At 44.2% G+C, this 13,719-nt stretch overlaps 1 protein-coding gene across 1 annotated transcript in view; it reads right to left on the bottom strand.

Annotated features, from left to right (window-relative positions):
* Positions 1-5,057: 5,057 nt before the first annotated feature.
* Coil (coilin) overlaps positions 5,058-13,719 on the bottom strand; it is a 15,779-nt gene continuing 7,117 nt past the window's right edge. The window contains exons 4-7 of the mRNA XM_028772407.1: positions 13,413-13,460; positions 10,837-10,906; positions 7,713-7,801; positions 5,058-6,006 (exon numbers count right to left, since the gene is read on the bottom strand). Coding sequence (XP_028628240.1) covers positions 5,932-6,006; positions 7,713-7,801; positions 10,837-10,906; positions 13,413-13,460 — 282 coding nt within the window. The 3' untranslated portion in view covers positions 5,058-5,931. The remainder of the gene's footprint in view (positions 6,007-7,712; positions 7,802-10,836; positions 10,907-13,412; positions 13,461-13,719) is intronic.

The following is a 13,719-nucleotide window of genomic DNA, read 5'->3' as shown; positions in this document are numbered from 1 at the left end:
AAAAAAAAAAAAAAAAAAAGAATTTCTTCACCGAGCCGGGCGGTGGTGGCGCAGGCCTTTAATCCCAGCACTTGGGAGGCAGAGGTAGGCAGATTTCTGAGTTTGAGGCCAGCCTGGTCTACAGAGTGAGTTCCAGGACAGCCAGGACTACACAGAGAAACCCTGTCTCGAAAAACCAAAAAAAAAAAAAAAAAAGAACTTCTTCACCTAAACCAGATTGGTCATAGCACTTCTAAAGTGGGTGAAGTGGAGCACACCTATAATCCCGGAACTCTGTCTGGGGAGACTGAAGCAAGAGACTCAAGTTCAAGGCTGGCCTGGCTTATATAGCAAAACACACCCCCCTCCTTAAGTAATAAGGGTCTAGGGATATAGCTTAGTAATAAAGTCCCTTGCCTAGCATTTTCAATACTGAAAAAAAAAATCTTTACTTACTTGGGATTTGGGGACTCCCAAATTTAATAAATGCTTTGTCTCTTATATGTGCACACTTAGTATTTAATGAAGCTTCGAATTTTTTTCTCAAAATCATTCATTTAGGCTTACATTTTTTTTTTTAAGTTCTGTCAGTCAGTTCCCCAATCTGGGCTGAGTGCAGAACAGATGGGTGGACAGGAGACTACAAACGTTCCATGGGAAATTCGACTGTGGCAAAGAGAAGCTTCTAGAGGAATTATGGCACCTACTGTATGCCAAACAAATGGAGTATATTATCAAAACACCTTTACAAAGCTCTAAGAGGGCGTCCTACATCCATTTTTATTGGTGAGGGTCAAGAGGGTCAAGATACTGTTACAACCAAGAACTGGGATTTGAACTTGGGACTGCTGAACATAATGTTCTAAGTGCTAGTCCCCCTAATTTTCATCACATGGACTTCTCTTTCCCCAAGACTTATCATCCCATCTATTCTGGTTCATATTTTGGTGGTAGTTGTCTGCATGGGAAAGGAAGGAAAAAAGTATGCTGGGGTGAAATGCCGGGAGACCTTACAACAACCTGTGAAGTAGATAAAACCATCCCATGTTACAGAGAAAAAAAAAAAGCTTAGAGAACCCAAGTAATCCAGTCAAGACAATAGATGCTGGCACGCGGCCTATCTGGTTCCAGAAGGCAAATATTTCATACTACAAAATGCTGCCTGCCTCCCAAGGGAGGGAGGAAGCAGTTTCCAGGAAATGAACAGTATAAAATCCACCTCTAACCTAGTTAGCATGGGTGGAGGAGTCTGGTGACTCATGGCAAAATGCTGAATTCTCTTTCTAGGCTGAATAGTTGAGAAAGGCTGATTGGACAGCCACGCTCCGTGTTTATCAGATTCCAAGGGGGAGATAGTCACAAAGACCTACTACTACACGACAGGTTTGCCACAGAGCAAGAGCTGAAGGGGTCTGAGCCAAACAGTTCTCCCTTTCAATACAGAGAGCATTAAAGGGGAGTGTCCCCGGAGGAATGGATTTCTCATCTGTGAAGCAGGGAGCCCCAAATCTCTCTCCCGCCTTTTAGTTTTATAAACACATCAGATGTGGGTGGTAATGAGCAGAATGGATCCTAACCTTTACGAGTGGGTTGTTGGGAAGCTAGGGACTGCTCTCGGCTGGCAGGGTGTGTTTGTTTTTCACCATAGCTAATATCTTCCATCTGGCAATGTTACAAAACAAATGAGACCCGGTTGGTCAAGAGGGGACTAAGTACCTGGCCTGATCCAGGAGATGGCTGGTAATCATAATAGGATTTCTGTTCTGTATCTAGAGGTTGGGAAAAGTAGGTTGAGGAAGAAGCCTCGTTTACCTGCAAATATAACATCAGTTATTCCCACCAGGGCAGTCCTCATTAAACTTCAGCTATACTTTGAACACACGCCTTTGAATCCTCACACCTTGTAAAGGACATTGATTCTCATCTGAAAGAGAGCCAGAGAGGCTGGGGATGGACCTTAGTGCTAGAATGTGTAGTTAACAAGACCAAAGGTTAAGGGGTGGGAGTGGGGGAGCCAGAGACCTACTGTGCTGCAATAGGCTCAAATGACCAAAGACCTACTGTGCAATAGGTCTGTAACAGACTGAGCTCCAGATGGGTGGGAGAAGGTCCCAGAATCTAGGTCTCTTAAGTTGTGTTGTCTTGTTTTGTTTTTTTAAATGTGCTGTTATGTACATACCCCAAAACATTTCCAAACAATCACCTACTCCAGATTTTGAAAAAGAGACTCTCATTATGTAGCCCAGGCTGGCCTCAAATTCCTCTGACTTCCACCAAGGTTATTCCTAACCATAAGATAGGTTTTTTTTTTCTTTAAATTTTTAAAATTAAATTGTGTGTGTGTGTGTGTGCATGTATGTGTGTGTGTGTGTCCATGTAAAGGTCAGACAGAGGATGACTTGAGGGAGATGGTTGTTTTTTACCATGTGGATTATGTGGCTAGAACTCAGGTTGTCAGCCTTGGCCACAATCGTCTTTACCTGATGAACCAAGAACCATCCTAGAGGTTTGCCCTCCTTTCTCTCTCTCTCTCTCTTTCTCTCTTTCTTTTCTCCCTTCCTTTCTTTTCTTTCTCCTCTTTCTCTTTTTAAACAGGGTGTCCTGTAACCCAAAACAACTTTGCTATGTAGCCGAGCATGACTTCGAACATCTGATCCTCCCGCCTCTACCTCCAAAGTACTAATTATAGGCACGTGCCACCACATTCAATTTATGTAGTGCTGGAGAGCGAACCTAGGGTTTGTGTGTGTTTTAGGCAAGCATGAGATTGAGTTATAACCAGAGTCAGGAATTGCTTATGTTTTTTACAGATATTATGTTAGTCGGTATCTCATGGTGATGATGAATACCAGAGATGACAGAAGAACAGGAAAGGGTGAGCCCTGACTCTGTTTTGGGGGTGCTACTTTGATACATTGGTCCCCTTGTTTCGAATCTGTGGTGCAGAGGTACATAGTAGCAGGCATGCCTGGCAAAGCAAAACCTCTCCACTCCTCAGGAAAGCCTGTCAGAATGGGGCGCCCTCCCTCAGCGAGTAACACTCGGACCTTCAAAGGGGTCCGCCTCTCAACAGCGCCACCGTGTGGACATAAACCTTTAACACAGGCGCTGGATGCTCAGTGTCTGGGAAACACAAGCTTACTGTGATCAGTGAACAGTGGTCTGTCTATAAACTAAGATCTATGTCAGGCAGTGCTATCTGGCTCAGGTCACCTTCGTAAAGGGAACTGTGAACTGTCTTCTCTCTGACAAATCCTGTGTTTCTTCAGAGCCTGATGAAGGCTTCTTCGTCTGGAGTTTTCCCCAAGATAAAGTTTTGAATTGTCAAATCGATTTTTTTTTAAGATTTGTTTACTTATTTTATATATATGAATACATCATTCCTCTCTTCAGACACACCAGAAGAGGACATCAGACCACATTACAGATGGTTATGAGCTACCGTGTGGTAGCCATCTCTCCAGCCCTTTAATTTATTCTTAAGTCCATTTTGTTATGTTTTTCAAAGCATTTGTCCATTTCTTTATATTAATACACGTTTTACCACGTGGCTGCAATCTTGCTATGCTGGTATTGTTCCTATTTTTATTTGAGAAATAATTCATTTATCATAAAAAGTGACTGGGTGTGTGTGTGTGTGCATGCGTGCACACATAAAAAAGCCAGAAGTATCCACTCTGCTTTTCCTCTTTATAACTTTTAAAATTTTTATTTTCAACCAGGTATGGAAGCTCACATGCTTAATTCCAGCACTCAGGAGGCAGAGGCTGAGGCAGAGGCAAGCAGATCTCCGTGAGCTTGAGGCCAGTTTAGTCTACACAGCAAGAGTTCCAGGCCAGCCAGGGCTACTTATTTAGACAGTGTCAGAAATATATTTTATTTTTTAAAGATTTACTAATTTGGTCTGGAGAGATGGCTCAGCAGTTAAGAGCACTGGCTGCTCTTCCAGTGGTCCTGAGTTCAATTCCCAGCAATCAAATGGTGGTTCACAACCATCTGTAATGGGATCTGATGCCCTATTCTGTCATGCAGGCATACATGCAAATAGGACACTCATATACATAAATAAATCTTTTTTAAAAAGATGTAATAATTTAAATGATGTGTATGTCAGGGGGTGTGTACTCATGAGGCATGTGCTCAAGGCATCAGACAGAGATGTGGGGACTTGAACTCATGTCCTCTGTAAAAGCAGAATGTGTTCTTAACCACTGAGCCATTATAGGACTGGTCCTTTATAAAGAAACACACAAATACTTCATAGGGGAGCCCAGTTGACCCATGGCTGTGTATACACAAAGCAAAAGCTCCAGAAAACACATTTTATTGAACATGATACACATATTTTTTCTAAACACTTGCATTTTTAGAGAGCTGCTTATGAACTCTCAATAGGTTTTTATTATCTTTCTGTGCGCTCTGTTTATCAGCAAGTAGAGAAGGCCAATTCATAAGCTGATTATATCTAAAAACACATCCTGAGGTGAACACCTCTGGACTTCATCAATACTGACTACCTACTGCAATCTGTTTTCCAAGTCCTAGGACAGCGTGCTGCTACACATGTCCACACTGCAGAAGCCCCACTAAGGGCTGAGTTGTCCTCCTGGAGAAACAGCACTACAAGTCAGCTAACACACATCTTGACACTTTCCTCTTATACAGATCAAGACTAGCCAGCTTCCTCAGTGATCCACGGAACTCAGCCAAGCCATACTTTGTCACATTTGGGCTCAAACCAAATAATAATCATTTTAAAAAGATTTATTTTATGTATATGACACACCAGAAGAAGGCATTGGATGCCATTGCAGATGGATATGAGGCACCATGTGGTTGCTGGGAATTGAACTCAGGACCTCTGGAAGAGCAGTCAGTGCTCTTAACCACTGAGTCATCTCTCCAGCCCAATTTTTTTTTTTTTTGAGACACAGTCTCACTATGTAGCCCAGGCTTTCCCTGAACTCATAAACCTCCTGTGTTAGCCTCCCAGGTGCAAAGCAAGTCTCCTTGTTATGAAAATGAGTATAAACCAAGATAACTATTTGCAGAACTAAAACATAACTCAAGAGTGGACATTTGAGTTTGATATGATTTTATTTAAAAATTTGCAAGGTTGAAGGAGGGATCTGAGTTTTTGTTAAAAGAAAGCAATTTTCACAGTTTATATTCAGCCTTTTAGCTTTATGTTGGATAACAACAGAAAAGATTCCTGTTTAAGATCCTCACTTCAGTATGAGAAGCCAAGTTCCTGGCATTGTGCGGCAAGGTAACTTGGCCCAGCCTGCTCTGAGGCCCATGGCCAGCCTTCTGGCAATGGGAGGCCAGCTCTCGTCCAGACAATACAACAAGGATGTCTCCCCACTGCCATCTGCACAGGGTCCTAAGGGTCCTGTATTTTACAGCTGGAAAATGTGAAAGGACCCTATAACTCGTCCCCTCTGACAAATCCAAATCCAACCCCACTAACTCTTGAGGACAGCAGGTATAAAGTGGGTGGAGTGCGCAAGATGCTCCGTGCTTGACAGAACAGCTCACAGGTTAAAAATTAAGTCAAGAAGCATGCCTTAGTATTTTACAATGTGACTTAAAGAAACAAAGCAAGATGCACAGCACATTCTTGCTGTGGCACTGTAAACTCCTACTGGACGGTTGCTACTGGCAGCCAAACAGATGGGGAGGAGCCACGCACACTGCCATATTGGTCGGCACCCAGTTTTTCAAATGGGTTACTGAATCTAGCCTGAAGGAAATGATGGTCTACAAACTAACAACTTTGTTACTCTAAATGATGAGGTAGATTTTTTTTTTCCTAATATGGTAAAGTGAAGATAAAAGAAAGTCTAAACAACATTTAGTCTTCATTTTTAAAACTTCAGGCTATAACCGCGGTCACACACAATGCAACTGTAGAACGCGAGGCGGCGAGCTCAGAGGTTATATGCAGACACATTATTTGCTTGAGATGCTACCTGAAGAGTCAATAATCAGTCTTGGATCGATCAACTCTTTCCAGAGGACAGTGATCTAAGGAAACAGACAAACCACCAAAGTTAATTCATTTTTCATATCACATAAGCTAAAAACTGTAGTTTAGTTAAATAAGTTTCTGTGAGGGATAGTCGGATAATGAGAATGCTTTCAAAGCTAGTAAAATTGAGTTTATTCACTTGAAATGCAGCTAACTTTTATGTTAAACATATTTCAACCTTTGATTCAGAGCAGGGACTGGGGTGATGAAAAGGAGATTCTGTGGTGTCAGAAAGATTCACCTTGTAGATGGGTGGCTCTGGGAGCTAAGGGGGCCTAACAGCCAGCACAGGGTGGCTGATGTCCTTTCTCTGCCACCGGGCAGTTCTTACCCTAATCTGCCTAAGACAGAACTACCACACAGTATACCAATACAGACGCCCCAGCACTTGGAACGGGTGGATGATGAGAGCCATCTAGTGTCAACAAGGGGAAACTGCAGGTTTTCTGCTTGCAGTTTTCTACATATTTTTTAAAAAGTATGTTGAAATATTGCAAACATAGAAGCACAGGAAATGAGGCCAAACCATCTGACGCTGCCACAAACCCTAAGAACATGTTTCTAGGAAAAAACCTAAAACGATCTTATACTTTAAAAAACATAGGCAAGTGCGGGGCATGATGGTGCAAGCCTTTAATCCCAGCATTTGGGAGGCAGAGGCAGGAGGATCCCTGTGAGTTCCAGACCAGCCCAATCTACAAAATGAGTCTGGGCAGCCAGGGCTCTGTAACCTTGTCTCTAAACAACAAACAAACAAACAAACAAACAAAACCAAAACACAGGCAAGCACAAAGTCTGGTTGAGAGTTCAAACAGAATGTGAATTTTCAGCACTGAAATATAACAGCAAATAAACACAATGTTCCAAATGCAAGCACAAGAGGGAGTGTGGTCTTAACCACAATCAAACTGTCCAGAAGTTACCACCAGCAACTGACTGCTGGCTCCCAACACAGGGAAACCATGTACTTTCCAGGAGGTTAGGGCTGGCAAGATGGCTCATCAGGAAAGGTGCCTGCTGCCAAGCCAGACAACCCGAGTCCGAGTCCCAGGATTCACATGGTAGAAACAGAGGACAATTGGAAGTTGTATTCTGACCTGCACATGTATGCAGCCATATACATGCACGCACATGTGCACATGTGCATGGATATACACACAAATAAATCTAATTTAAAAAATGGAACATCACACACACACAAAAAGGAACACCAGAAGGCAGAACCACCACGTTATGTCATTCTTTGTGCTATCTATCTTTGCTCCTCTGGGTCAGGACTGGGGAACCGAGGGCAGTACAACTTGTAGGGCACATGGTGGAGGCTTCTGAGCTCCCATGTGATCTAAGTCTGGGCTCGAGGCTAAGCTCAAGCTATAGCAATGGCTCTCAGAGTATCTGGCACTACAGATCTGACAAAAGCCAATTTCCTAAGGAAACCTACACAACTAGGATTTTAAAGCAGTGTTGTGCTTTTAAATGAGGACACAGTGTTTGTGTGTTGTCAGGTGGGCTCTGGGAGGTCCATGATGGCACCTTGCTTTGAAACTTGGCACTTGTTGGCTATTCTGAAGGAAGACTAAATGCCCCCAGAGCCCTGATCCTCTAGGATTTTAATACAAGCAGTTTAGGAACCTACAATATCAGCTTTTGTGCCCATCCCACCTCCATCTATCAGTGGAAAGTGTCAAGGGAAGCCTCCTACCCTCTTCTCCTGCGTCACGGCGTACTCCACCACCTCCGTTCCGTTTTCATTGTGATAGACCAGATCAAACTTCCCAGGTTCTTTCAAAGCTGAAACCGGAGGGTAAAGACAGTAAGTCACTTCTCCATGGTTAATACGTTCTTCATGGGGATTTCAAACCACTGGAAAACTGTGTACACTGGGGACACATAGGAAAGGGTAGCATACTGCTATAAATGACACGGCCGCCTTAGCATTTCTCGGAGATTGCCTCATCAGAATGAAACAGGCTGATAAACACACTGAGTACACCCACGGAGAATGTGCAACCACAGGTATTCCCAAAAGGTATTCCCGAGGGAAGGTATAGAATGTTGTCATCAAAAATCACGCATGCCTAAGCTTAGAAACATGAGCAAGCTTCAGCCTTGTATTATAATCTGAGATCAGAAAATTGCTGATACAAGCTGAAACCATTCAAACAATTGGTAACTGATGGGCAAAACTATGAATGTCTGAAAAACATTCTAAAAATATTCATCAAAACATTGACAGACTTGCCAGGGATGCAGCTCAGTTGGTAGACTGTTTCCCTAGCACGCAGCAAGCCCTGGCTCAGTCCTCCGCGCCCCATGAAACTGGTATGGTTGTGGTCATCTGAAATTCTAGCACTCAGGAGACAAATCAGGTCAAGGTCATCCATCACTGGCTACCCAGCAAGTTCCATACAGGGAGCTATGAGACTAGCTCAACAAAACAAAATAGAACAAAACAAAAACCAGGAGGAGGAGCAGCAGCAATAAAGGGCTCACCCAGCAAGCAGAGGTGCTTGTAGCATAAGCCCAAAGACCTGAGTTTGATCCCCAGTACCCACATGGTGTAAGGAAGGAACCAACTCTTCCAAGGTGTCCTGACCTCCACATATCTAAATATGCATACATACATACATACATGCATACATACATACACACACATGAATGAGTGACTGGGGAAAGACACAGAAGTTAGGGGTGGGAGAGGGATAAAAATTATGTGAATACAGTACTCATGTATAAAATTCTCCAAAAAAAATAAAATTAAAACAAACACAACAAAACCCCAAAACTTTAATCATCTTTAATGTATAAAGAAATAAATAAAAAAAAAAACCCAGCAGCTAAAAAACCAAGCAGCAACCGCATATTGTGTATTTGGATCTAGAAGAGCAGACAAAGCGTTTCTTTTCTTTGTAGGGGGAATTGACCCCTGCTTCCTGCAGCTTTTACCACTTCCTTCCTGTGGGGCTCCTTCAGGGCTTGGATGCTGAGCTGCTAACACCATGCATGCAACAGCTCTGAGAAGCTTCTTTTTTCACTTGGCAGGCTTTTTGTTTTGGTCTGAGCCCTAGCTGACTCAAACTGAGAGTCCTCCTGCCTCAGCATCCGAGTGCTGTGACCTGAGCCACTTTGGAAAGCTCTGAGCTGGTGTCGTCTGGAACACCGTCATCCTGTTCGTCACAGCCGGCTCCATCCACTGACTTCAGGAAGTTCGCAGGCGCGGCGCCACCATTCCCACTGCTGGCCAAGCCACACACAGCTCCGCTCACTTCCGGCATGATCCCTCGGTTTCTATGCCCCAGTTTAGCTCCGCAGCACCTTGTTGTTTTGAGACACAGATTCCCATTGGGCCGGTTGGGCTGGCTGGTCACCGAGTCCTAGGACGCTACCTGTGCCTACTTCGCCAGCACTGGGGTCCCGGGCACCCGCCATCACGGCAGGCTTTTGTCTCACATGGGTTCTGAGGTCAACCTCAGGTCCTTACGTTTGCGAGGCAAACCTTTGCCATCTGAGCTTCCTCCGAGAACAACCTCATCTACTTACCCTGCTTCCTGGTTAGGTACCCAAGCTACAGACAGTAAAAGCCCTGGTCCAGGCTATCAAGGATCAATAGCTGTAGCTAACCAGGGATAAAGGAGAGAGAGCCATTTATAATAACATACTGTTGGCTACACAGGCCCGGGGTTCAGCCAATCCCCAGCATTCCAAAAATATAAGTAAAATGTGTAAACTTACACATATAAAATGTCTGAAATGGATGTATATTTAATACCCAAAAAAGTACGTTCATTTGCCAACCTTCCAAGTGGATCTTATTTACTGAAATGATGGATTTTTTATATATATATAAACCATATCCCTATTATCTGTAACTTTTCCTTTTGAGTTTATTTTAAATTTCTTTTTTTTCTTCTGTTTTTGTGTGTGTTTTTTTTTTTTTTTTTTTTTTTTTTTTTTTTGCTTTGTTTTGGTTTTTTGAGGCATGGTCTTACATAGCCCAGGCTGACGTCTAACTTTCTTGGTAACTTCTAACTTTGTGACTGTAACTTTGAGGATTAACCCCTAGCTTCTAATCTTCCTGTCTCAGGCTCCTGGGTACCGGGATTACAGGAATGTCCCCCAAGTTTTAGGCAGAGCTGGAGCTGGAGATGGCTTCTTTGTACACGGTAGGCAAGCACTCCATCTCTAGTCTTCTCGCCATACGTTATAACTTTATAAAGCATCTCACCTGACAGCTCAGGCTGCCCTTAACTTTGCGATCCCCCAGCCTCTTCCACCCCTTGAGTGCCTGGGATCAGAGGTGAGGGAGCACACCCGTGTGTCTCCTCGAGCCGGTGTGAGAGGACAGGGAATGTAGCAGAGCAGGAGTACTGGGCTCTATGTCCACCTGTCCAGTGAGCAGAAGCCATGATTCTGATCCCTAACTCAAGACACCGAAATATAGTGGTTTTCAGGGCTATCTGGGTGTAGATTCTTCTTAGCGGCTTTTGATCGGAACCTCCTTGAGTCCCTGTTCAGTTCAGGTTTCCTAGAAGTGTGTGCTTTTGCAGTTCACATTCACCGGGATGTACAATCTTCTGCCAGAGTGAATAATGACGGGATAAGAGCAACCAGCCCAACAGCTCTGACAGTTGGCCCAGCATCTCCATCCAAGGAGAAGGTGCAGAGGCCCCTGAGGCTACAGTGTACTGGCAGTGGAGAGCGGAGAATGGCACCGAGTCCTCGGTGAGTGGAGGCCGAGGGAGAGCACTCCTCTAGGAGGAAAGGCTGTGCAGAAGCTACTGTGGCTAGGGAGTCTAACGCTCCACACTCACTCCTAAAATACTCACCTGGTAAGGAGGAGAGGACTTCTATATCCACTTGCTGGGTCTCTGGATCGTGGCTCAATATTTTTCCTTCCTTCCAAAAATAAAAGACCACGTCAAAAATCTCTATGTAAAACACTGTAATGTACTAAAGGTCACTAAGTAAGTAGACTTTAAAATGGCTACTTTTATGTAATATAAATTTATCTCCACAAATCAACATGTAAGGGAAGAATAAAAACAATGGACTTATAAGTACTTTACCTGAACATACGGAAAAACTGTTAGAGGTAAAATAGGCACACGTTTGTCGTGACTGGCAGATACCTACAGCACTTGACGAAAGGTAAAAATGATTGTAGGTCCCCAGAATTGATGGGGTGTGGGAGGAAAGTAGCTAAAGCCATGTGTTCAAGTGATGAGTAGCCTGACACCTTTCACAGAGAGAGCCACACATACACAGTGGTGCTCCTAAGCTAGCACTGCTGGGGACACTCCGAATCCCAGGTCCCCAGGTGTCAAAGCTGGTTTTCAGATGCTTGAAGAAGATGCACTGAATCTGGGTGTGATGGTACATGGCTGCAATCCAAGCACTCCAGAGGCAGAGGGGCAGAGGGCCAGAGGGGCAGAGGGCCAGAGGGGCAGAGGGCCAGAGGGGCAGAGGCAGAGGGGTTATGAGTTCAAGGCCAGCTTGGACTATACAGTTAAAACACTGCCCCTCGCTGGGCGGTGGTGACACACGCCTTTAATCCCAGCACTTAGGAGGCAGAGGCAGATTTCTGAGTTCAAGGCCAGCCTGGTCTACAGAGTGAGTTCCAGGACAGCCAGGGCTACACAGAGAAACCCTGTCTCAAAAAACCAAACCAAAAACAAAAACAAAAACAAAAAAAAACACTGCCCCTCAAAATTATAAAGTCAGGGGGAGGGGCTGGAAAGATGGCTCAAGGGTTAAGAGCACTGTCTGCTCTTCTAGAAGACCTGAGTTCAATTCCCAGCACTCACAACTGTCTGTGACCCCAGCTCTAGGGGATTTAACACCCTTGCAAACATACATGCAGGCAAAACACCAATGTACATAAAATAAAAACTTCAAAAAATCATAAAAAAAGGTAAAAAGAAGACCCACTGTCCTGTGCATACGGTTGACAATGGGAAAACCAATGGGCAGCTGTAGGGCCATATACTGAAGCCAACCAATGAGATCTTTTTCGTTGTTGTACTTCAAGACGAAGTTTCTTCAAGTAAAAGTCCTGGCTGACCTGGAACTCCTTTTGTAGACCTGGCTGTCCTCAGACTCACAGAGATCCATCTGCCTCCGCCTCCCTTCTGGGTTCTGGGATCATAAAGGCACATGCCACCTCACCTACTTTCCAATCAGCTCTTATTTTTAAAGATTTTATTTTTACGTATATAGGTTCGTATGTATGTATGTATGTATGTATGTATGTACGTACGTACGTATGTATGTGTTAGTGTGTGCACGTGCTTTCTGGTGCTGGATCCCCTGGAGCTGGATGGGTTTTTGAGCCACTTGACATGAATGCTGGGAACCAAACTCCCATTCTCTCTAAGAGCAGCAGGGAAGTACTCCTTACAGCCCAGGCGTCTCTCCAGCCCCAGCACTGTGCTCCTACCCTTACCCTCTGGGCACACACAAGACATGCATTTATTTTCTCACTTGTTTTGTCTTTGCGTAGCTATGTGTTTATTCTTGGGACAGTCCCGGGGTTTGATTCTCAGAAGCACAACAGTTCCGTGTACCCTACATGGAGCTCACCATTCTGTTTGGTTTTCTCAAGTATCAGCAACACAAGACTGGGAGACGTCACGGTGACACTTGTGACATCCACAGGGCTCTCACCTTCACTTTGTGACATTATTTACCAACAGTGTCTACATCATCCGGGCAAGTAGTAAAATATTATTTAAATACATCGGTACTTTATTTATTTAATATATTTATTTATTTTTTATGAATACACTATACCTGTCTAAAGACACACCAGAAAAGGGCATCAGATCTCATTACAAATGGTTGTGAGCCACCATGTGGTTGCTGGGAATTGAATTCAGGTCCTCTGGAAGAGCAGTCAGTGCTCTTAACCGCTGAGCCACCTCTCAAGCCCACTTAATTTAATTAAATGTTTTTAAAAAGGGATCTGCCGGGCAATGGTGGCGCACGCCTTTAATCCCAGCACTTGGGAGGCAGGGGCAGGTGGATTTCTGAGTTCGAGAGTTCGAGGCTAGCCTGATCTACAGAGTGAGTTCCAGGACAGCCAGGGCTATACAGAGAAACCCTGTCTCGAAAAAACCAAAAAAAAAAAAAAAAAAAGGGATCTATGTTAGCCCAGCTGGCTTCATATCCAAAACTCTCCTGCCTCAGACTCCCAAGTGCTGGGATCATAGGTAGGTGCTGTTATGTTGGGACAAGTTTCTGATATACTGGATTTAATCTTTTTTTTTTTTTTTAAAGAGACAAAGGCTCATTATATTGTCCAGGCTAGCTATAAATGATTTCCAGCCTCCAAGTCCTGGGTGATTTGAACAACAGGTGCACCCACCACCAGCTAACTTCATGGTTTCCATTGAGACTGCCTTACCTTGTAGTCAGAGACGTCAGGAGAGTAGTCGGATGTGAGCTCCAAAAGCTAAAAAAGAAAAAAGACTCCTTCAAGTACACAGACACCCCATCCTCAGTCACTCCTTCAAGTACACAGACACCCCATCCTCAGTCACTCCTTCAAGTACAGAGATTCCCCCCCATCCTCAGCCACTCCTTCAAGTACACAGACACCCCCATCCTCAGTCACTCCTTCAAGTACACAGTCACCCCATCCTCAGTCACTCCTTCAAGTACAGAGATTCCCCCCCCATCCTCAGCCACTCCTTCAAGTACACAGACACCCC

This window comes from Grammomys surdaster, unplaced genomic scaffold (assembly GCF_004785775.1).
Source record: "Grammomys surdaster isolate TR1022 unplaced genomic scaffold, NIH_TR_1.0 213, whole genome shotgun sequence".
NCBI lineage: Eukaryota > Metazoa > Chordata > Mammalia > Rodentia > Muridae > Grammomys > Grammomys surdaster.
The sequence above is the reverse complement of the archived record's forward strand: the minus strand, read 5'-3'. Positions and strand labels throughout refer to the sequence as shown.